General features: G+C 39.3%; 1 protein-coding gene across 3 annotated transcripts in view; it reads right to left on the bottom strand.

Moving 5' to 3' along the window:
• Positions 1-8,788: 8,788 nt before the first annotated feature.
• pclob (piccolo presynaptic cytomatrix protein b) overlaps positions 8,789-26,145 on the bottom strand; it is a 45,380-nt gene continuing 28,023 nt past the window's right edge. For 2 of the 3 annotated variants that reach the window (XM_053678097.1, XM_053678098.1), the window contains 10 exons: positions 25,330-25,356; positions 22,481-22,574; positions 21,695-21,766; positions 21,148-21,421; positions 20,861-21,055; positions 18,892-18,997; positions 17,656-17,723; positions 16,466-16,600; positions 12,735-12,880; positions 8,789-11,625 (listed from right to left, as the gene is read on the bottom strand). In XM_053678097.1, the coding sequence (XP_053534072.1) occupies positions 11,482-11,625; positions 12,735-12,880; positions 16,466-16,600; positions 17,656-17,723; positions 18,892-18,997; positions 20,861-21,055; positions 21,148-21,421; positions 21,695-21,766; positions 22,481-22,574; positions 25,330-25,356 (1,261 nt within the window). In that variant the 3' untranslated portion in view covers positions 8,789-11,481. The remainder of the gene's footprint in view (positions 11,626-12,734; positions 12,881-16,465; positions 16,601-17,655; positions 17,724-18,891; positions 18,998-20,860; positions 21,056-21,147; positions 21,422-21,694; positions 21,767-22,480; positions 22,575-25,329; positions 25,357-26,145) is intronic. The other variant, XM_053678099.1, reaches the window with a different exon arrangement.

Raw genomic sequence — 26,145 nt, 5'->3', positions numbered from 1 at the left:
TAACATCATTTTGAACAAGCATTGATTTCTTTCATTTAGACCCACCCTGTTCCTGTCTTCTCTCGGCACCTGTTCGGAATGAACTTTTTCAAGTTCTCCTCTTCTCTCCGAGTCCATCACGTTCCTCACTCCTGCATATGCTCCTGCAGTATCTTGGTGGCTTTGCTTTTTCCTGTCACCTGTGCTAATATGGCCTTAATGTCCCCTACTGCCAGTAGGTGGCCTGTTGTTTTTTCCTCAAACTTAGTTATCCACTTTTGTCCTCCTTATATATCTAGGAGTTGACTTGCCAATCCTGTCATATCCATGAATGACCATGGCACATACTGCACTTCTCCTCCTTTAACCATCAGTGTGCACTGGTTCACCTCCGATTCCTCCAGCACATCTAGCAACAACTCCTCACTTTCATCTCCATGCCTCTGGGGTGGTCTGATTGGTCTTCCAGATTTTGTCCTTCTGTTTTGCTTGGATTCTTTGGTTAGTTGCAGTTGATACTCGAGTTGGTCCTTTTTTAGAGTGGCTGTTTGCCTGATCCCTGAGCGTTCTCTGTTCCTCTAACATTTCAGTGTCCTGCCTACTTTCTTCTTCTGTTTGTCACATTATTTCACTCATCTCTGCAGTACTTCTCCCCAATAGTTCTTCCATTGTTTTTCTCCTTTCTTCTGATTGCGGTATGCTTTGGTCCACCCGGGTGAGTGTTTGTTTTAGCATGTCCATCAGCCCTTGGTCCCTTTTCCTCTGTGCCTCTACTTCAGACTCTATATACAATGTTCCATTCACCCGTCTTGCCACCAGTCTGCTTACATACATTTGGCTTCTGTCATCTTGCATCGGCAGGCCCTGGGAGACTCCCACCAGCTATTCGTCCATTTGTCATGTATTTTCAGGTGTTGATCTTCATCATTTGTCATGTATTTTCCCAACTTTCCAATGCATCATAATTTCTCTCACTTCTTCAGACTGTTTTTCTGCAAATGTCTCTTCCTTAGGCGACTGCAACACTCCATGGGTCCTGTCATTTTATCATACTCTTTCTGATGTACTTATCATTTTTATGTTTGGCTACCACTATGTCTGCTGGTGTTGGCTGACTAGATTTACCCAGTTTAACCATGACACACCCTTGTCGAGCCCTCTGGGCACTGCTCCTTTCCCCTAGATTTTGATTATATCTTGACAAGTGTAAATGAATGTTTATCTGTTTTGCTGTCACTGCTGGCCTTACTGGGTTCTTTCTCCCGTACCTTTCTGCGAGTGAGTTGATTTTGTGTACTAATATAGGTGCAGGAGATCCCCTTTCCAGCTCTACCTTCCTGAGCTCAGCTGTTGCAGTTAATTCTGAGTAATAATTGTGCTGGTTAGGTCTATTTTGAAATGGGTCCACTAGTGGTTCATCATCTTCATTATCTGGGTCTCTTGTAAATTTGAATAAGGGGATGGCAGCCCTAGTTGATCTTGGATCTTCCACTAACCTTTGATGTATTGCACTATGCAGCCTAGGTTTCCAGAGTATTCTCACCGTTTTAACCCATTTGAACTTGGGAAATTCAATTTGTAAATAATCTCAATTGGCCCAACTAGTTATACACAATTATATCACAATTTAACTGGAATCAACTCATCCGATTGTCACCTTTCCACCCCACTTTTGTCTCTAAATGTTCTTTCATCCAAAAATGTGTCCTTATTCCTCTAGTTTCAGCAAGTATATCTTGCTGTGCCATTCACCTTCATGTGACTTGTAGCATTAGTAATTCTCTCACAGCCTGGAAGACACAGAATACATGTCCACCATAGTGTACAGATCACGCTTAAAGGATAAATTATTCCCATGGTGTACAAAAATATTTTTCCTGCTCATCTCCTCGCTTCATCTGCTGATCAAGCAGACCTGTGTTGGGCATCTTTTGCCAACCACAGCAGTATCTCAGGAAGAAACAACACTTTAAACACACCTAAACTCTTAATTTATCCTGACCAAGCAGGTGACCTGTCTATGCAGTCCTGTTTTTCCTAAAAAACAGTGGTATCCACAGGCTTTTCTCAGTACTAACAGGCACGTGCATTCTGTCACTCTAATGACAGCGGTATCCACAGGCTTTTTCACTAACCTGTCTGTGTAGACCTGCATTGCTAAGGGCAGCGGTATCCACAGGTTTCCTATCACTAACCTGTCTGTGCAGACCTGTTTTCCTTAAAACAGCGGTATCCACAGGTTAGGCTTACCTCCAAGCTATCCGTACAGACCTACCTTTCTAAAGACAGCAGTATCCACAGGTTGGAGTCACAATCTGTCGTTAAACATAGATGTACACACACTTTACACCCCATATGTGCCCATATATGCTTTACAGAGACCCGTTTGCAAACGTGTATATTCTCTCAATCCAGTCTTTATATTCTACAAAAACGCAATAGTTGTTTCTTATTTGTTCCATAATTTGCTAGGATCTTTTTAAGGAGGGTCACAGAGCTGACTCGTCCCAAAAGCAAGGCCTCCCCACCCTTGCAGACCACACAAAACCACTGCAGAAACTTTGATTTAACAGGTGTTCTGCTTACTTTTTCTTATGGTTGGCCAAAGTTGTCTGGTCTGGAAGGCAGAGCTGGTCCCCTCTCTCAGGGTAAAGGGTAACCATTGAATCCAATGCAGGATATTTTGCTTCTCCAACCTAAATTGACCCTGCTAGCTCACAACATCAAACCATAAAATCAATTAACCAATCTGACTTGCACTTAAGATAAATAAAACAGTTGAACTCACGAAGACAAGATTCAGATGAAGTGGGTTCATTAATAGTCAAGCAAGACAGCAAACAAACCAGCTGGTACCAGGAGAAAAAGAATCACGAACATGAAGCTTGCACCGAGGTTCTGCTGGTTAAAGAGTCCTTATATATTTCATGCATCTTCCTCTTATCCAACTTTATCCATTCACACATGTTCCCACAATATTGCACATCCATTCACAATCTTCACACATATCCCAGTTGCATAATTTCCCATTATCTTCAAGATACCTCAGGTTTACCCATTTAGGATTGCTCTCAATTTCCCCACTACCTTTTCCAGGGTTTGTTTTTCATTATATGCATCTTTGCACTGAGGTGTCTATATCATGCCTCTGTTTCCCCATTCCCCTTTATTTATGTTTGAGACGTCTTCCAACAAGGATAAGCAACTTTTATCATGGGTGAGTGAATGTTTTAACACTATGTACTCTATACTGTGTACCTCTGGGCCTCTATGTTTATTCTGTGTGTTTTATGGTTAGACATATGGTCAAACTCCACCAACTCTGTATCACTAAAGATGGGTGATGTGACTATGCAAACATATACACAAGTGTCTCAGGGAACTCAGATGCCACCTCTCTTGTCTGTTTCCAAGTGTACCCAAGCAACTCAATGACCACAGAGGGTTAATAAAATGACTTTATGCCCTGTGTGATATACAGTGAAACCATATTCTGTTAAAAAGTAACTTGTGTAAATACACAAGCTCATCCTAAACCTCATCCCCATGTGTGTGTGTTCTTTTTATTTGTGCATATGTGTGTGTTCTCTTATCAATGCAGCTGTCGTGGGACCCCTTTATTCTCGCTCTCCTGCATCAACATTACACAGACTTTACACCTTATAGTCTCACCTTACATTCAGCTGTTTTCAGATTTCAGGTGATATTTTAATTATTTACAGTTATTCACTCTAAATTCCTACGTAATTCCCACACCATGTACTCAAGTTGTCATAGACCAGAGGAGGAAGTGGATGCAAGTACAAATAATTTATTGTATAAAGTACATTTAATTAGAGAAATAAATACAAAAATGTAAAAACGTCTGGGTTACGCATGTAACCCTGTTCCCTGAGAAGGATAGCATAGCAGTATGGGAACACTGCTGGCTCAAATTTTGCCTATTACCTGAAGACACTTAACATAGAAACAGATACTTACATATTCAATTGGAGCAAGAAAAATAATACACCAGCCGTGAGTGAGAAGAAGCAAGGGTCCAGGTTTATTCGTTCCGTTCCACCACACGAGATCCCCACAGTTTGAGATGCCCCAAAATGCGATCTCAAAAACCAGAGCTGAAGCTCTTCTATTTATACAGATTTCTTAGGGTCAGGATGACCCAGACACCAATATGTTTAGAGTTAGCTGTCCCAGAACACCATTACGTATGTTAACCCTTATCTTGCAGGTGCAGCTTGGCTCCAAAATATATTTTGTTTTGTTTAAACAATAACCTGACCTTGTCTGTGTCACTGTGACTGGATTTTCGTCGAGAACGGACACTTTCAAACACACCATCTCAACATTATGAGTAAATTTTATGTTTGTTCACATTTCTTTTTTTGTTTGTAGTGCTTACATGTACATTACTCTATAAGAGTTTTTCATGAAACAGAATATGAAACAGAATATGAAACAGATTAATTTCTGTTTTCTGCATACACACCAGACCTCTGTGTGTGTGTGTGTGTCTTAGGTGAACATCTGTTCATACAGTCCACCAGCCCAGTGACTTCTCAATAAGATTACATATTATTCATACTAGGTCTCCCTCATGATTATTTCATGTATATTTTATATACAACAACACCCTTGTGCACGCGACCAGTATCTGAAGCTTGTGTAAAATCATGCCTCTATTTATAGGCCTGCCATGATCAGGTGACGTGGCAATTAAGCGCGTCGAGTGATATAAATATGGCACCTGTGAACCACGCCGTCAGCCACTATTATCTGAAGCGAAGACGCAATTCACAGGCCTGCCCTGGTATGACAAAGCTACGCAACGTCTCGTTCCCTTCTCAGGGAACAGGATTACATGTGCAACCCAGACGTTCCATTTCAAAGGGAACTCAGTGTTTTGTTTAGCATAACAGTATGGGAACGAGAATACCCACTCCGTCATACCAAGGGTACGGCCTGTTCAAAAAGACTCAAGCCCAAGGGTCACGGCAAGACACTCCAGCCCGGGGTAGAATGAACATCCAGGCTGTAATAATGAATGCATGTGTGTGCGTAGACCACCCTGCAGCAGCACACACATCCTGTAAGTATATCCCTTTGGACAAAGCCTTCGTGGAGGTGACCGCCCTAGTGGAATGAGCCCTTATGCCCAGAGGCATAGCGAGACTGCGCGCCTCATAAGCAATCGAGATTGCTTTCAGTATCCAATTAGAGATGCGCTGCATTGACACAGCATCACCACTACTGTTGCCGCTGAGGCCGTACCCTCGGTATGATGGAGTGGGTATTCTCGTTCCCATAGTGTCGAAGTTCCCTTTGAAAGGGAACGTCTGGGTTACGCATGTAACCCTGTTCCCTGAGAAGGGAACGAGACATCGCGTATCTTTGTCTTACCAGGGAAGGTATGGAGGGCCTGTGAATTGGGCCTCTGAATTGCGTCTTCGCTTCAGATAATAGAGTCTTTGCTTCAGATAATAGAGGCCGATGGCACGGTTCACAGGTGCCATATTTATATCACGTGACGTGCTTAATTGCCACGTCACCTGATCATGGCAGGCCTATAAATACGCATGATTTTACACAAGCTTCAGATACTGGTCACGCGCGAGAGGCGCTTCCCATAGTGTTATGCTAAACACAACGTCTCGTTCCCTTCTCAGGGAACAGGGTTACATGCGTAACCCAGACGTTTTCTGCAGTGTGAGGGATTTACTTTCACTGGGGAGAAAAAAGCTCATCCAGCCTTAGTAAGTACTTCAAGCAGCTCTTTATATGCTGCTCTCAGTTTTTAGTACACCATTCTGGCTCCTTGGAGTCAGAGAGGAATTATTACTATTATTTTTGTGTGTGAGTTTTTTTTTTTCCTTTTTGGCTTTCCGTTGCAGAAGGAGGAGTCATGACGCGTGCTGGACCCAGAAGACAGCAAGAGATAGAGCAGCGCTCGTCTCCGGCTCCTCTTCCGGATCCATGAGATCCCCGGGACCTGAGACGGCTAGCTGCCCCGGCAGCGGCTGGCCCATATCCGCGAGGCTCTGAAACCCAATTTGCTTCGGCTTCCGAGAAGAGAGCGAGTCGCGAGCAGAGCTACCAGGCGTTACAATGTGCAGCCTCTTGAGCCTCTTGCTCCAACCTAGACAGTTTACACAGAAAGTGTGCACTACTCCCCGTGATGAAACGGGAGCAAGCCATAACACACTTCCTGAATTCTCCCACTCATATTTTTCTCTCTCACGCATTCCTTTTTTTTCTTCTCTTTTTTTAAAGTGATAGAAAAGTTCTGAGATTTTGAGAAAAGATAGAGAGGAAATGAACAGTCTTTTGTTTCTATACACAAACATCCGACATGCAGTCTGGCTGAAGATAATAAGGTTGACGGCGTGGTTCACACGTGCCATATTTATGCCACATGACGCACTTAATTGCCACATCACCTGTTCATGGCAGGCCTATAATTAGAGGCATGATTTTACACAAGCTTCAGATGCCGGTCGTGTGCGCAAGGGCGCTCCCATACTGTTATGCTAAACGTAACGTCGAGTTCCCTTTGAAAGGAAACAGGTATGAACTGTCAGAAATGGAGACATAGCTAGCTTCACTAGTTGGATATAGCATGAGAATACTCACTCTCAAAGTTATCAATGTAACTCGAAATATATAATTTGAAACCCTTCTCCTTACTCTTGGGTGTAACAGCTGACTGCCTCGCAATACAATTAATTCATTCATGGTAATCTGGGGAAGCTCTTGTAAACAGCGAGTGTAATATGTCATATACTCCTACACCATCTTCACACAGTTATCTCCAATAGAGAAAATGGCTTCCAGCGCAGCACTGGATGTAACTGAGCTGGCTGAGACAAAACGCAGAAGCAGTCGTGCATCGAATCCATTCAGTACTCACACAATGAGGTGGCTTTCTATGTGCATGCACAGAAATCCCCCTGGTCAGGCAGGTAGACATTCGTTAATTTCTTGTTATCATAATTTTATGTTGTTATTTATTTTTTTTATCTTTCTTTTCATGTTACACATGACACAGACTCGAGTACACTCTGAAAAATGTCCAAAATGTCAGAGTCCATGTCAAGTTCGAGTACAAATTTACCAGAGTGTGTGACAATACAAAATAGCCTTCTCTTATCATGTACAAAAGCACATAAGCTGAATGAGAAAACACAGTTACTCTTTGACAATTTAAGTGTCTGGAAATGGCAGACTTCAATTAAATTACATGAACAAATAAGTCAAAATATTTACAAAACCTCTTCTTGGACCACTCAACTTATTAACGTCCAAGTTCTTTATGACTTTGTATGTTACTCCTTAAATTTTGTGAATCTTCTTATGTCTTATATATGTGTGTATAGTGCATGTTTTCGGCCTGCCAACTGCCCTTACTCCTCTTGACCAATCAGAGAATTTCTGTATGCGATCCAATAATGATCTGCTCTCCTCCGCCTAAGTGTCGCACACAAGAACCTTGCGAAGTCATCTTCTGTAATCTTCTGTAATGTGATGTACAGATCATCTTCTGTAATTTTTCCCACCTTGCGTTCTCTGTCTGGTAGTTCTATTTGCCAAATAAACTTTGGTTCCGTGAACCAGTTTGAGGTTGCTCTGCTGTCAAAGCTTGAGAGGCATGATCTGTTGGATTACCCTCGGAAGTAACATAAGCCCATTATTCAGGCTTTGTACTTGACTTGATTCTCTGTACACAGTTGGCTACAAAGACATGAAACCTCTTTGTATCATTGCTTATGTAGCTGAGCACAACTGGAATCCGTCCAAAAGAATTCTTCTAAATCTTGGATTTCTAGTTCCTTCCGAAGCATATCACTAGTTTGAACTTCAACAACTGCTGCCAAGAGGTCCAGTCTCGGTATAGTTGTGACTTTGGTTGGTGAAACTCTTGACTTTCACATTACCAAACAGCAATGGACTTTGTCAGATTTATTAATGGCTCGCAGGTAAGTACATGCACTCTATCTAGAGACACTTGCATCTGCAAAATGGTGAAGCTCATACATTTTAACCTTTCCAAAACTTGAAGGCAAGAAGAATCTTTTTATTTGCATTTCAGCTAGATTAGGTAAATCCTACTGAGGTCTTAGGTATTCTGGAAGTTCCTCATCCCAACCAATCTTTTTCTGCACATTTGCTGGAGTATTTGTTTCTCCAAAAGCACAAAAGGTGCCATGAAAGCCAGACGGTCATACATAGAGGCTATGGATGTCATGGAATTTGGCTTTACTTGAATTCTGAATTTGAATGAGTCAGATGTGATGCACCACTCCTGGCACCGGCCTGGCTGAGGGTGGGGGAGGGGTGCATTGATTCAGCTGTCGGTGAAAATGACCCAGCCGCTAACTTAGCTGTTGGGTTACACAAAACTACCCAAAAACTACACAAGACTGAGAAAACAACCCAATTAAATGACCCAAAATGCTCAACCCAGCATTTGGGTAGAAAAAATAACCCAGCATTTTTTTTAGAGTGTATCCAGCTCTATAAATTAGGCCCACTGATGCCTCATTAATGGAAAAGGAGACTTTACATTTTTATAGCTAGTTTCTGTTTTAGGTCCTGCAGCTGAAATGATTCAGTGTACAGAGTGTAAAATGGTACATGCCACATTAACTGATAGTAGCTACTATGATACATCAGGACATACTGTATATTGAAAGATTGCAAGCTAATTCAAGTCTACAGAGATATGTGCCAACCATACAAAAAAAAAAAGCGGGAACTCACTTGTTTTCTCAAAATGTTACAGACTTCATACTATTATACTACAGTATAAAAATGAACCTAATTGCTACATAAAAACAGGCCCTCTGTGTGAAATTAAATAAGGAAATTAAGGCACATTTTTACATTTACAATAGAATCTCTAATATTTATTAGATTTAGGGAACATTTTATTCATATTTCTTCTTTCTTTTCTTTTTTTTTCTACAGCACAATTTGCATAATTTCATGACATCCTATGGACAACCATAAAACCATGACATTAAATTTCTCATTTTTACAAGTGAAAAAAAAAACAAGACTCATTTTACAAGCATTTTAAGTCAGCATACAATTTTCAGATAAAGGTACTCATTTCTCCTTTTTTAAACAGAATCTGTAGGCAAAAATATCAACAGACATCTAGCAGAACATGCAACATCCATGTAAAACCATAGAAATTCATTGATGATTTTGTGTACTTTTTTCACCTCATTATATTCATTGTGTGAGATTTCACAGATTTTATTAGAGAGACTGATATGGGTTGATTGACATCATCCAGATAATCACATGGATCACTTGCTCACATATTTAGACAAATACATATGTACAGACAGGACTTTGACCTTGAGTTCACACGCACATGCTCAGTGTCAAACCAAATAAATATTCAAACCTCTTCTTATAGAAAATATCTTATGTATTTACATAATCAAAAATAATCAAATCACATTCAAACCATTTACTGCAACTGAATACATCAGACTCATCATGTTAGTTCCCAGGAATACAGCATAACAAACCAGGCGGACATTACACTGACACAACAGAGAGGAGACAACAGCCATATTTCGATCATTATTTAAAGGGGACACAGCTTTTGATTGAAATCCAGATACACACGTGGAAAGCGTTAGACGAAAAAATTATGATTTTCAAGTGATTCAATGAGATTTAATTGGCCATTAAAAGTGGGTTCTCATAGTTTGTAAAGCACCAACAAGGATGATTTTTTTTTCTTTTTTTCTTTCTTTTTTTCTTTCTTTCAGATTTTAGATTAAGCAGTGCCTTTTTTCCCCAGGACAATTCACAGGTCACTGTATTCCATGTAGCAATAACTTTCACATAGTCATAATGGAAAGTCCAAAACACATTGGAACAGAAATTTAACTAAAGTGCATATTCTCAAAATCTACTGTCAAAACAGTTTATACATATGTATTTATATATCTTCAATAGAAGTCAAATTAAAAGTAAAATTATATTTAAAAGATTTATATATTTATATATATTCAAACTCTGAAGAAATGCATCCAGGCATAATTCATGTTGCATAGAAATACCCAAAATGAAGCAGTGGATTTGGTTAGGACATTAGGTTGGCACATAGTTCATTTCACTGTGACAGCAACCTCGTTACCACACAAACATTTCTTTGTTCAAGCCCAAGTTATATCTGTACACTATCTTTACAAAATATGCTGAATATGTTAATTAAAAAATCATTAAAGATCTTTTTTCCCCATGTGCAAAAAAATCCACTGACTGATATGGAAACACTGATCACTGTTGTTTTGAGGAGATCTCTACGTTGATGTATTTATTCATCTAATCTTCATTTTTGGAACTAAACCAATGGTCACTGTCTGGTATTTGAGCACAACCGAATACACTTGTCCTTTTACGCATCTTTTACACTGATATGGTGCAGGCAGTGAATATGTTTGTTTCTCTGCTACTAAAACTGAGATGAGCAGCAACAATTATTCATTCCAAAAGCCAATGAAAAATGTAACAGCTTTAAACCGCACCACAGTGACACTCATTTATACAGACACCTTGCACCACACAAACAGTGACCAGATTTCAGCTGAGCCAATTCAGAAATCTGCATCTATATTTTTTCATCCTTTTCTTCATTGCATATTTGTTTGAACATAGAACTTTGTCACAAAACAGGAATCACTCTTGACATCAGAACAGTTACATGACAATTATTTCGAGATGCTTTCAAATAAATACAAACACATACAATCATTATTTGTATTGATTCAATGTAGTTGTTACTATGACTTTTCAGAGCACTTAAGGCTCTTTCAAGAACATAGTGCATGGTCTACACATGTGTATGGAATATGAAATAAAACTAGCAGAGGTTCTTTTACCACCACTGCAGCCTCTAGAAGGAATGAAGTCAAAGTGATACAACCTCTGATACCACATTTATCCACAGACCAATGAAATGCTACATAAAAATCTTATATTCAGATGAAAAGTTTAACAAAATATTGTTGTGACACCGAATAAGACAGTAGAGACTGAGCATCATTGAGCATGTGTGCTTAATCAAGCTATTCTGAAGGTTCATACTGTATTTATCACATAAAAAAATCGGAACTATTTTTTATTTTATTTTCTCAGTATGTACATAACATAATCTGATATGATAAATTTAATCATATAAACTATACAGTGGACTGAGAGGGAACGAGGTGGTTATATTTTCTGAAAGATCAGAAATTTTGCTACTGATTTCTCTGTATATATTTTTTTGCTTAATTTGCTTTCATCCACTTACATATAAACACTGTACATTAATTGCAACAGCTAAGAAAGCTTTTAAACCTATTGAGTGAGGGTCAGAATTTCAATAAAGTTTACTATGTACTTGTCAATAAGGTTTGATCAGGACACAGTTATTACTGAAATGCCACTGTCTTAATTTTTTCAATCACAGTCACTTATTTCTGCACTGGTTGGTACGGATCAGGGCTGCATATGAGGAGAACTGGCCACTAATTTGTGCCAGCTCACTGCTCGCTTCCGCATGTCCACTTTGTCCAACCAGATGTAAGCTTCACCAATCAGTGTCTTCTTCACAAACTTCCCTCCATTAGACACCAGGAACAGCTGTTTGTAGGAAGAGAGACAAGAGAGCACAGAACATTTTGGAACATTAAGAAGATGACTTACAAGTCAAATTCCATAATGATGTCTTGATTTACTAAGATCCCTAATAAAAAGTACTAATTTGTATGATCATTATTTGTGATACCCATGGAAGGTTTTAATCTTAGAGGCTCTCAGAATAATCTAACTGAAACTTGTAATTAAATCTCAAGTATGATGAGATTTAAAGCCAGTGAGAAGACAAGTCCAATATGCAACAAGAACTCAAAATTAGAATGTAGACATGACTGTGCACTACGCATATAGTACACTATATGGCCAAAAGTATATGGACACCCGACCTTCACAACCATATGTGGTTCGTCTCTAAACTGTTGCCACAGAGGTGGAAGCACACAATTGTCTAGAATGTCTTTCTATGCTAGAGTATGAATATTTGCCTTCACTGGAACAAAGGGTCCCAAACCTGTCTACGAATTATAATACCTCTGTGCACAAAGCAAGCTCCATGAAGACATTGTTTGCCAAGTTTAGATTGGAGCACTCAAGCAGTCCACCCAGAGCCCTGACCTCATCACTAAATACCTTTGGGATAAATTGTAATGCTGACTGTGTGCCAGGTCTCCTGACCTGACATCAGTGTCTGACCTCACTAATTCTCTTGTGGAAAACTCTTCTCAGCCATGCTCCAAAATCTAGTGGAAAGTCTTCCCAGAAGAGTGGAAATTATTATAACGGCAAAGGAGGGACAAAATTTATAATGGGATGTTCAAAGAGCACATATGGGTGAGATTTATCAGGTGTTCACATACTTTTGGCCATATTGTGGCCTTTTTACAGGCACTTTGAATGCTATTGGCACTGGATGTGATGTGGCACTAGATGTGATTGGTGAATATTTAATATGCCTTTATTTGGTCATGAATGATCGAAACAGGCTTCCAGAAATCTAATACATGCCCTTAATTTGTATTAATTTGCTTATGGAATCACTGTTTCTGAAGTGACCGAAGAGAATACAGAAGAATACAGTGTGTTGCTGAACCACATGTATTTGTTTGTGAAAATATCTTTATTTTATGTGCTATAGCTTATTCTGTCATTCTCACCTGAATGGAGTGACCGGCTGGGTTGAGACTGAAGCGGAAAGTCTCATTGAAGGAGGGCTCTCGGTCATGGCGGCACACTCTCGTCTTTTTCTTTATGATCCGCTTTTGTGTGGCCACGTTAACCACATAGAGCTTCACATACAAATCTTTACAAGAAAAAAAACACAGAAATGATGGCTTTAAAATGGTAGCTTATTCACCTTACAGTCCCAAATTACCAGACTAAAGAAATACTTCCCAAAATGGGATCTAAATGTAAAAGGCTCATTCATCAATTCATTCATCCATCCACCCATCCAACAATCAATCAATCAACCAACCAAAAAAATCAATCAATCCGCTCAGCCATTCATCCACCTATTCCTCCATCCATCTGTCCATTCATCTGTCTAACTTTTCTAGTAACTGATTTATCCTGGTCAGGGGTGTGGGCGACCACCCTATTCGGGATCACTGGGTGTGAGGCGGGAATTGACCCTGTATGGGACATTACTCCATTACAAGGCACCATGAGTGCAGACATTAATCATATTCACATCTAATGGAAATTTAGTATAGCCGTCACAGAGTTCCCATCATGCTAAGCGCCGGAGCGAGCAGCGTGCTCAACAGCCCATATCACAACAGTGCGCATTTCCGAGTTGTGTTACGGTTTATGTCTTGTCTCTGCCCCTGTCTTGTCATTGGTTGTCTCCATCTCCAATCATTATTCACAGCTGTTTTTGTTTTACCGTTGATTACATTCATAATTTAAACCCCTCATGTGTCTTTGTTCAGTGTGAAGTATTGCGTGTCTGTACCGTACCAAGCCTTTTATCCTTGTTCATTGATTCATGGTTTTTGATCCTGTTTAGTTCTAATGTTTATTGATTATTGTTTTGCCTAATTCATCCTATTTGCTGTTCAACCAACCTTTTGCTTGTTTTTTGTGTTGCTCAAAACGTTTGAGCAACGTGTGTTGCTCAAATGTGCAAATGTGTTGCTCAAAACGTTTGAGCAACACATTTTGGATTTGTCTGCCTGCCTCTTAATAAAGCTCTTAACTGCAATTGCATCCGTCTCAAACCCCATTACATGACATAATACTTTTCCTGCAACATAGATGCAGCAGGAGAGCAAAGGGAGTGTCATGCTGGGATCTTTATGCCAGTGTTTGATTTGAGGTGGTTTCACCTGGATGTTCCGGCTCCCTTTCTGAAGGGATTTTTTCTCCAGTGCCAGCTTTATTTTGAGAGCCTGATGAACCCCAAGCCCAAGGAAAGATAGTGGCTCATGTTCCTGTTATCCAGGTTATCTCCCCTGCAGAGCTCCAGCCAGAGGTCAATGTAGCGACCTCATTTCCAGAGCTTCAGCCTGAGACCAACAAGGTGGACTGTCCCTGCAGAGCTCCAGCTGGAGGTCAGTGTGGTGACCTCATCTCCAGAGCTCCAGCCTGAGACCCATGAGAAGGTCTCCCCTGCAGAGCTCCAGCCAGAGGTCAACGTGGTGACCTCATCTCCTGAGCCCCAGTGTGAGATGGATGAAGTGGTCTATCCAGCCATGATCCTGATAGAGGTCAACGAGGCAAGCTCAGAGGTTCAGTTCCAGTTAGAGGTTGACGGCACAGACTACCAAGACCTCTTTATGCCAGAGGCCATCAAGATGGCCTACCAAGTCCTGTTGGCGCCAGAGGCAGACAAGATGGCCTACCAAGTCCTGTTTTTGCCCGAGACCGACGAGACAGCCCAGCAAGCTCTGCTCATGCCTGAGGCCAATGAGACGGTCCACCAACCTCTGATCATGCCTGAAGCCGACCAGATGGTCCACAATGCACTGCTCACACCTGAGACCAATGGTATTCCTCATCACACTTTGCTCATGCCTAAGGCCGACAAGACATTCTACCAAGTTCAGTTCAAGCCTGAGGCTGACAAGACGGCCTACGAAGTTCTGCTCACGCATGAGGCTGATGACGCAACCTCCCAAGCCTTGTTCCCCCCTCACGACCACAGCGAGCCTGCCCCAACCTCATGTCTGCTCCTCGGATCCTAAAGGAACCAGCTATACTAGCTACAATGCCTGCCTTGGGACCTGGGGGGCTGTGTGGACAGTTTACCCAGAGAGCCAGGACCACCGGGGGGCACAACAGCCCATAACGCAACAGCATGCACTTCCAGGTTGTCAGTGACTTTGTTTACTTTCAGCAGGTGTGTTTTGTTATGGATTATGACTTGTATCTGCCCCTGTCTTGTTATTGGATGTCTCCCTCATGTGCCATCATTATTCAAAGCTGTTTTTGTTTTACTGTTGATTACATTGTATTGCGTGTCTGTACCATACCAAGCCGTTTATCCGCGTTCATTGATTCATGGTTTTTGATCCGGTTTAGTTCTCACATTTTTATTCTTGTTTCGCCTGTTTGCTGTTCGTCTGACATTTTGCTTGTTTTTGACTACGTTTGTGCTATACATTTTGGATTTGTTTGCCTGCCACTTAATAAAGTTTTTAACTGCAATTGCATCTGTCTTAAACCCCATTACATGACAATAGCCATCCAGCCACTGTCATGTTTTTGGGAGTTGGGATGAAACCCAGAAGAAACCTACATGGACAGAGGGAAAACATGAAAAACTCCACACAGACCAGAGCTCAGAGTCAAACCAGGGACTTTAGAGCTGTAAGATAGCAGCACTTCCCACTGTGCACTGGAAAGGGTACATATTTTATTATGGTGGGGGATATACTGCTAAGCATATGCTCTGAAACAAGAATGAATTCTAACTAATAATACACATACAACAACATCTAACAGTTATGATCTCTGTTAAAATTCAGGACGCATCCTGGGTACTGAGGCTGCATCAACTATTTTTGCTTAAGTCGGCTTCACACTAGCGGATTTTTCCAGTAATTTTCAGGTTTTAGTTTCATTTACATAATAGCCAGCCAGTTGAAGGGAGACAAAGCAAGGATTAGCATCTACCAGTGGGAGGTCCCTTGATTCTCTGGACTCTCTGCCGAGCTAATCACTTCACCAACTGGAAAAAGGTTTCTGACATGTTTGAAACTATCACTGGGCAGTCAGTGGGCAGGTATACCTGACCAAGGCAGTGACCACTGAGAAGGAAGGACCATTCATACATAAAGGTGAAGTAGCCAGTGTCACTCTTGTCAGCTTGGGTAAAAAAATTAAATACTTGAAAACTTGTAAGATATTTACAAAATATTTAATGTCTATTTATATTTATACCAGTGTTTTAAACAGTTACGAAAACTAAATGAAAGCCATATTGTCCGTGACCTCGCAAATGTGGTTTCGTCCAAAGCTTTTTGCGCTTCTCTTCTGCCACATTTCGTGTGCACCTGCAAACGACAAGGCACAAATAGCAACCGCTGCCACAGCATGCTAGTTGTTGTTCATTGTTGTTTTCATTTATGTTTGCGCTATGTGCCTTCTTAATTCGATGACCAGACGCGAAAATGGGGCATTGCCATACATGACAATGAGGCGGAGAGAAAAGTAGAAGGCAGTCGTTTAGTGGGTCACCTATCCTCTGTTCTTAAGCAATGAGTGTGACAGCTCCACCAACTGAGGAGGGCAAAATCAGTAGCAACATTTGCTAAGTGTGACACCTCTCGCCCAAATCAAGTTGTTCCGAGTCAGCTAGTGTGGCGCCGGTTTTAGGATAACAATGTTATGCATTATGGATCCTGTGGCAAAGATGTGGGCTTTTTCGTGAATCCTCCATTACCAGGCAGATGATCTGGAGATTTGAACTTGTAAGTAATGTTCCTGCACTGAAGAATCTCAAGAACCAGCTGTTCTCCTTCAGTCTTCATCTCTTTCTTCAGTGCAACCTTGATCTCTCCAATCATATGGTTCTTATCTACATCAGTAAAAATCCATAAAAGAGTCAGTATCAGCAACACAAAGTATAGAGTATTAACATTATTCAATAAATTTTTAATACTAATGCAATTACATAACATCTTATTTTAGGAGTACAAGGCTTAGTTAACCTCACTAAACACTGTGAACCTAAGATATGTAAAAATAAAACTAAACATTCTGTGACCTCTAGTGGGCATGAACTGAATATTTACTTTAAACCACATCAATCATGCATACAGTACCTCAAAACAAAAAGTACAGTGTGATAAATTAAACCTTACATGACATTACATTTAATACTGCATCAATTAAAAAAAAAGTCTTTGAGGAGCAGACTACTGCAAATAAAAAGTTTCTTAGGTCAAGATCAAACATATTAAAAACAACGTTCTTTTGTGCATTCAAGGGATTTCTTTTATCGGTTTTAAAGCAAGGTTGCAGACTAATTCCTGCCAGACTGGAGCCTGTCTTCTTTCTTTCTCTCTTGAGATGCATGCACACACACACACACACACACACACACACACACACACACACACACACACACACACACACCCTTCTCTGATGAATAATTCAGAAGAGTAGAGCAGTGACACAGTAGAACAGCTATGCCAGACAGACTATGGTATCTGTTAGCCCAACAGGATCCCAACCTCATAAACAGCTTTTAGACGTGCTAATTTAAACTCGGGAGCATGCCAGTACTATTAATAAACCTCAAAATGTGCCTTTGCTAAATGTTCTGTTACATGCAATGAGAGATGAGACTAACTTTTTTTACTCTAACTTCCTACTAGGTGAGGAACCTCAGAAAAAATCCATATACTTTTTATTAGACACCGTTATTCACTTAAAACATCTGGTGTCCAAGATTAGGCTAGAATTTCCTCACTATTAATGCGTTAAAAAAGAGCATTAAAAAGACAAAAAAAAATCTTATCCTCAGACAATAGCTCCCACTGTCAATTTAACATAGCAATCTTTACTGCCTGTTCTAAACACAAAGTGGCTATTATTTCTTAATGACAGTAACAATAACTATAAGCTTACTTTCAGAGTCATGCAGATTCTTCAGAGAGTCTGAGCCTCTCAAATCCAAACCATTAGGAATCGTCTTCCTGATATAAAAAGAAACATAAATTTATAAATATATTACACTGATTCATTCCATCATTTTCTATGGATACCTGCAAATTTTTAGAGAATACCACTACGCACAAACTTGAGTGCGTATTGCCAGTGTAGACTCAGGGACTGTTTATTCTGCTGTGAGGGGTGCTTGGATATCCTGTCTCGGCTATTAGTTTCTTAACAACCAGAAAAAAAACTAACCTATTTACTTTTTTATGGTTAAACTTTTCATTACACTTAAATGCAGTAACTAAAGCATAAGCTATTGCTTTTGACTCCCAACACTTCAGTCTAGCCATGAGCTAGGTTTTTGTGATGTATAAAAAGAAAGAAAGCTAAATCATGTCAGATCTTTTTTTTTGAGATATAGCAGCCGACAAAATTCAAGTGAGAAACAAAGAGAAATGTTTAAGGAAAGGAAAGATTACAATAACCCGGTTGCATACCCCCTATCCAATATTGTGTTAGAACACCATTTGCTTGTAATACTGCACTCAGTCGTTTTGGATAAGAGTCTAACAATCTTCCACCCATCCATTTTCTATACTATACTGCTTATCCTACAGTGTCATGGGGAACCTGGAGTCTATCCCAGGGAGCATTGGGCAGAAGGCGGGGTACACCCTGGACGGGGTGCCAATCCATTGCAGGGCACAATCACATACACACACCCATTCATACACTACAGACACTTTGGACATGCCAATCAGTCTACCATGCATGTCTTTGGACTAGGGGAGGAAACCGTTTTACCTAGTGGAAACCCTCGCAGCATGGGGAGAACATAGCACATCATGATTTTGCAATTTTATTTTACTCTTCCTTGGAAAAATTATCCAGGTCTAACGAATTGAGAGTCATTACAAATCAATAAAAGTCAGTAACAAACCAAGTCATTCCACATGCTTTCATTAGGTTTTAGATCTGGGCTCCAAAACATTGATCTTCTTCAGAAGCCATTTCTTTGTTGACTGGGAACTGTGATTTGAGTTGATCTCTTGCTGGAAAGAGATCTGTGTAACAAAAGCCTGCAGGTTTTGTGCCATAATAGATTGGTCTTTGGAGCTATCCATGATTCCCTCTATCTAACTATCTGTCTAACTAATACAAATGCATAATGAACTGAGCAAGAACAAGTTGAAAGAGTGCACTCACAGCTGAGGCACCTGAAAGATAGCACTGTCCACTGCATTAGTGCCTGTGCCATCCTCACTGTCCAGGGTGTATCCATCTCCATCATTCAGTATGTGTCCTACTCTGTCTGCAAATTTTAAGATACAGTGAGAGGAAATGAAGGAGAGAGAGATTAAGGCAGAGAACGACAGAGAAATATCAATTCACAAGGCTCTGAGTGCAAGTAATGAATGCATTCATCCAAAACTAATACTATGGCACAAGGGATGGAAGGATTTTTTTTTTCTTTCTCAAAAAAAAAATATTTCTATGACAGGGTTATGAACCAAAATACTTTGCATTTAAAGGTTATTTTCCTTCAGTTATCAAGACCAATGCCAAGTTAGGTTTAAAAAAAAGTAAATTAGTTTGAGGTTTTATAACTGATTTTATATTTTAAGAGTTTTGCATGACTAATAAATTCAGTTTTACTATTTCATGTTGACTTTTTGAGGGCTATGGAGGAGTCATGTGCCTCACCTCCTCAGTAGTTCTCCTCACTTGATGGTCAGTTGATTTGTCACATGAACACTCATTGGCTGGTCGAGTTGGACTTTTCCACAGAGACTATGGTTACTCTCACATGAAACCAGCTTATGACTATTGCCCACCACAATCATGATAACAAAAATTTGGGTTCAGCCTAGGTAAAGGTGTGATTGGCATGAACTATTTAGGAAGAGAGGAACTGGCATGCTCTGTCACAAAACCATACATGGAGTTTTTTAAACATGCTGAAAATATACTACATTGCAAATGGCTGCATTTGGAATACTGGCCATTTTAATATTAATTCACTGAATGTATGTAGGAAAAAGAGAATACTACTACATGGAACAAATGCTCACATGTACTAAATCTGTAATTCATTTTATTATCTGTAAATCTGAGTATCTGGGGGAGTTCATCTTTATCAGGAATTTAAAGTATTTTATGGTTGACATTTTTTGATTAATGTGAAGTGGGAAAGCTTGTCAGATATTTTAATTTAAAAGAGTGTAAACTTAGGTTTTTTTTAAATGAAATTTTGTTTCAGAGCATTTTAAAGATAAGAAATTTGTATAAAGATGAAACATTTTAGATTGAAAAATTCATTTAAATAAAAATTAAGTTTAAGATTTTTAAAAGTAATTTTATCTTTAAGTAGCAATTGGTTTTATGCTGCATTATATTCCTTTACATTGTATACTTTGTAGAACATTTTATTTTTAAGTAAAAATTAATACAGAGCCATGCACAAGTATTCACACCCTTGAACTTTTACATTTTGTAATGTTACAATTTGGAATTTAAATGGACTTAATTGCGATTTTTAGCATTTGAAGGTGCAAAACAGTTTTTGGTGAGACACAAAGGTTGAGTAGACATTAGTCCTCCAAGATCAATGCCTCGTAGAATGCATTCCTTACCCAGTAACTGACCTTTGGTGAAAAGCTTTCCTCTAGACAAAGTTGCCATTATGCCATTTTTTTTCAATTTTTCATAATGGATTTAAATGATGCTCCGAGGGCTCTTCAAAGTTTTGTGAATATTTATGCAATTTACATTTACATTTGTAAAAGTTTATTTGTAAATAATTTGTAGATCAATAATAAGGTCTATGTAGATCAATGATAAGGTCTGTATTGCAGGAATTCATAGATTCATGGAATATGATTCTAAATAAGTCAATTTATATTTCAGTTTGGAACACTACAAAATGTGGAAAAATTCAAGGAAGGTGAATACTTATGCAAGGCACTGTATTCTATTCTGATATCCACCATGGGTATTTCATAGATATTACTGATCTGGTTAGGGATTTTAAACGAAAAAGAGAATAATAAAAATGAATTGATTATACATATAGGCAGATACATGAGCAACAGAGACAGAAAGACAGGGAAGGTGAGATAACATGAGGAAAGACAGAGTGATAAGCTGTGCACTCATTTGTAAAAGGAAAGGTTACTTGGCTGGAGGCGGGCTTGCTGCACTGCGGCCTCGGCAGCAGCAATGGCGTTCCCAGCATCCTCGAGGTGAGCCTGAGTAACACTGCTCTTGCTCTGACTCCGAGAGGGGCCATGTGAACGCAGATGACTCTCAGACGAGGATTTTGAGCTGCCTGGGCTACTATGGGATTTCTCAATAGTGGGGACCTGAGTATCTGAAGGCATAAATATTTTATCTTGTAATTATGCTCCTGCTAATTCATCAAAGTTTATTGTGTTGCAGAGAGGTGGACTCTAAGTAGACTACCTTTAGCAGGGTCAGGGAAGATGCCATGGCTTCTGCTCTTGATGACAGAGGTTTTGGGGGATTGTTCGCTACTAGGTTGGCCTCCTGTGCCCCCAGGTCCACCTGATCCACCAGGGCCTCCAGGACCTCCATGGCCTCCTTGGCCACCTGATCCTCCAACTCCTCCATGTGGTGGATGTCCTCTACTATGGTGGATACTTTCACTCTGTTCCTTTAGGGGGTGCCAGCGAGGCATGTTGTCCAACTGAGCAGTGTTAGACAGATCTATGAGCACCTGCAACACATAAGGCACAGTTTCTTAGCATAGAGTGCAAAACAGTCCATTATTTCCCCAAAACTTATTATTATTATTATTATTATTATTATTATGTTAAAAACTTACTTATTGCCATTTTCCTTAAACTGATTAACTTATTTTTTGACATGATCAGAAGTGCTAAGACTTTTGAAAGCTGTTCAACCTGTTCTAGAGAAATGTGCACATATTCAATTCTCACACTACCAAGTGTTTTGACGTCAAATCAGAATGTTAACAAGCAACACTCACTTCTCCCAAGAAGTCGTTGGAGGAATATTTGGCATAGTCCCATACTGTCACTTCAAGGGTTTTCCTCTTCAGCTGAAAGTTAAACAAATTACAAATTAAATCACAAGGCTTATGCCTCTCCAAAACACCTTGCTCACATCTATACCTTGGAATCTTTAAATGTACAATTACACGGCAAAGCTCAGTTCAAGTAGGAGCAAAAATTCAGTGACTAAGTTTATGTAAGCGAAATCAGTGTTGTCACAGCCTTCAGAAACTCCATCTCCCAGAATCCCTTGCCAACTATCACAGCCTTAAATACCTCTCAGATTAGTTTGTTCATTGCCAAGGCTTATTTGCTCCCTTCAGCCTACCTTTCTAACCTTTTTTGCCAGTTTCTGCGTATGAAGTTTTTGTCTTCTGGATATTCCCTTTGTGTTAACACTGTTTTTTGGATAAGTCTTTTCCATTTTACTTCAATGTGTTCCTGACATTGTGGATTGTCTTCCTTGATCTGTTTTTAAATAAATGAGTTATAATAAATTATCCATTAACCTGTGTCTCTGCCACGCTCGTCAAATCGGACAAATGTATGCCTGCATTGTTTTTAACCAATTTTCCTGGACATGCTTGTCAGCTTTCAGCAACACTCTGATAGTTGTGTGTGTGTGTGTGTGTGTGTGTATTTTATTTGCAACTGAGCCATTCTCATTCCAATTATCTTAATGGAAAATAAGACGTATATAAGACATGACAGTAGTGTGTTCAGAATGTACCTGCTCCAAGAAACCATATCTTAATATTTACCTGCTCGAGGTGAATGTTTTTATAGATGACAGTCTGGTTCCACTCAGGGTTCTGGGTCTTCTGCACATATTTAGTTCTTCTCTTATTTTCAGCACTGTTGTATCATTATGAACAGAGAGACAGACTATAAGACACAAGAGAAAACTAAACAAATAAAACTAAAAACAATTAAAACTATCTGGTTTAATTTAAAGCCAGTATGAACACCAAGGCATAGTTATATTTCAATCAATGTAAGGATGACTAACCAATTACTGCAGAAATATTAACACATTTTAAACAGTTCCTAAATATTGTCCTAAACATTAATTTAAACCTCACTGAAACCTCAATTAAAAATTTATGCAAATTATGAAAGATTTATACTTCAAATGAAGCCATACTGATTGATATACTGTATGGATTGCAGATGATGATAATGATGTCACTAGTTCACAGATTCATACATGAAATTATGCTTGCACATGCATGTAGAACTTCTCAATCATCAATATTGCAAGACTTATATAAGTATAGAGTTGTAAAATGAGCATTTAACATCTATTATGAGAAACTATGATGGAGGGCAATGCTTTACATTAAGGTTCCCTTAACTAACATTATTTAACACACTAGTTAGCATGAAGAAACAACCATGAATGCAAATGTCAATACACACTAGGTAACTATATATATATATATATATATATATATATATATATATATATATATATATATATATATATATAATTAAAAATATTAAGAACTGTCCAACGCATTATTAAAACCTGGAAGGATAGTGGTGAACTGTCAACTTTGAGGAAGAAATGTCTTTGGAAGAATGAATGTTTATAATCTTGAATGGTAAATGGTCTGCACTTATATAGTGCTTTAAAAAAAAAATGATTGTGGTTTTACAAAGCGCGTTACACTGTTTCTCATTCACCCATTCTCACACACAGAGCTGCCATACAAGGCAACTTGGGGTTCAGTGACTTGCCCAGGGACACAGTGGCATGTGCAGTCATGTGGGCCAGGAATTGAACCACCAACCCTACGATTAGTTGATAACCTGCTCTACCAAGTGAGACACAGCCACCTGAATGATTGTGATTGGGGATCTTTAAAACACTTATTGAAGTCACATTGTAAAAAATTGACTGTAGAACTCATGGCTATGTTTAATAAATAAAAATAAAAACAGTTGTGTGGCCTAATCAGTGTGAGGCTAATCAGATTAAAATTACTTAAATTTGCTAGGGAGCATAAAGTTTGACTGTGGAGCAATAGATAAATGTCAAGTGGTCTGATGAGTCCAGATTCACCCTTTGCCAAAGCAATGGGTGCATCGGGGTAAGAAAGGAAGCACATGAAACGAGGCACTCATCATGCATAGTGCCTACTGTACAAGCCTCTCGAGGGAGTGTTGTGATCTGGGGTTGCTTCAGTTGGTCAAGTCTAGGCTCTGCAACATTATGCAGTAATAAAATGAATTCAGCTGAGTACCTGAATGTACTGAATGACCAAGTTATCCCATCAATAGATTTTTTTCTTCCATGATGGCACAGGCATATTCCAGGATAACAATGCCAAGATTCATCAGGCTCAAAATGTGAAAGAGTGGTTCAGGGAGCATGAGGAATCATTTTCACACATGAATTGGCCACCACAGAGTCCTGACCTTAACCTCGTTGAAAGTCTTTGGGATGTGCTGGAGAAGACTTTATGTAGTGGTTTGCCTCTCCTGTCATCAATACAAGATCTTTGGCAAAAATTAATGCAACTCTGGATGGAAATAAATGTCACATTGCACAAGGTTGTCGAAACAATGCCATGATGAATGTGCTCTGTAATAAGGTAAAGTTGGTGCAACGAAATTTTAGAGTGTGTAAGAGAGAGTTAGAGAGTTTTTTGGCCAAGCAATATTTTAACATCACTGAGTAAAATTAAGCCACTGACCAACACCCTAATTAACATGTTCATGGTTCTTAACTGGTAAAATTTGGAATTTTTAAGAAGTACTTAAATTTATACCCTGAGACCAGAGTTCAGTAAGTTATTAACATTTTCTGTAATCAGATTTTTGTTAATTAGTTTGGTGCTATTTTTAGTCATGGATTGAATTAACATTAGCCAGTGCATGTGTTAACTTGCGCTGGCTAATTGTGTCATCGCTGATTTGGTGAAGTGGTCAGAGGAACTACCTTAATGTTCCACTAATATTCCACAACATAAAATGGATAAAATATATAACATAATTTGTTAATAGATTAAAAATCATAATTGTTGGTAAATTACTGTGGTATAAGGATAATAGAACACTTTGTGATTTTGATAATAGATTGATAATGCATTAATATCACATCACACCATGCCGTCACTGATTATTTTACAGTAACAGCACACCCCTTTGTGGTTAACATTACTTATACTAAGGTTTAGTGATGCTGAAGTTCAAGGTTTGTAATGGTAACTAATTCAATATAAATGTTATTTAAGGGAATCTCTGTGTAAAGCATTACCTAATGTAGTTTTACATTAAACCCTATATCCCTTAAACCATCATCTTTAAAATTGTGTGTGTTTGTGTGTGTGTGTGTGTGTGTGTGTGTGTGTGTGTGTGTGTGTGTGTGTTTAATAGCTAATGTATTCATTTATGGTGAAAAATTTAGCTTATAGTCCCAGTACACATGTACTGGGAGAGGTAGAGATGTTGAGGTAGCTTTGATGACACATTTCAGACACCACATGACGACAGGCTCACCAATCACCACTCAGATGAATCACAGTTCATTAATGAACACGAGACAAAAAACAGACATACACAGAGGAAGGAAAGCAAATGAAAGGAAAGAGGAGCACTACGCTACCTTGCGTTCTGGACAACCATGACTTGTCTGAACCAATCCAGAGATTTGTTAGGAATGCAACAGCGGACAAACAAACAGAAAACAGTCAGAAAATTCAAGAAAAAAGAAAAGGAAAGAGGAATAACAAACATACAGAGGAAGGAAACTGCCAGCCTGAGCATTCCAGAGTATGTACCTGGAAAACAACACCTAATGGAATGTATACAGGCCAGCTCCTAGCATCAGCCAGAGTGTCCGGTCAGGTAATGCAGTTTAATCTCATAAACACTCCAGAGATATGGCCATTAAGAGATAGTAGATATATCATTATATACCCGACACCGGAGAAAGCCATATTGATTTTGCTGTTTGTTGACTCCATATGCATCAAGCAGAGACTCTGAGGCTCAGGGAGTGAACAGTGTTAACAGTGTGCAGTTTGGATGAGTTTTTAATAGTGTGGAGGGCATTGTACTAAATCATTAATTGTAAGAAGACAAAGTTTGAGTGATTGCACTTCACTCAGTTTGTTGCACACTAATTACGTTTTTTATCATCCTGACCAATGTATGATGGCATTTATCTTTTTGTTTTCAGGTCCTGGAGGGCCACAGACATTTGTGTTTTCTTTCTTATGCTTTCATTTGTTGAAGCTTTTGGTAATAGGCTGATAAGTTGAATCAGGTCTTTTAAATGCGGTAGAATCTAAAAGTCTGCAGTGTAGTCACTTTCCAGAACAGGAGTCTGAACCACCATCATTTAATAAATGACAGCGTGAATATCAGGGGTGTCAAACTCAATTTTAGATAACGGGCCACATTACACTTTGTCTAATGT

This window comes from Ictalurus punctatus, chromosome 4, assembly GCF_001660625.3.
Source record: "Ictalurus punctatus breed USDA103 chromosome 4, Coco_2.0, whole genome shotgun sequence".
Taxonomy (NCBI): Eukaryota; Metazoa; Chordata; class Actinopteri; order Siluriformes; family Ictaluridae; genus Ictalurus; species Ictalurus punctatus.
The sequence above is the reverse complement of the archived record's forward strand: the minus strand, read 5'-3'. Positions and strand labels throughout refer to the sequence as shown.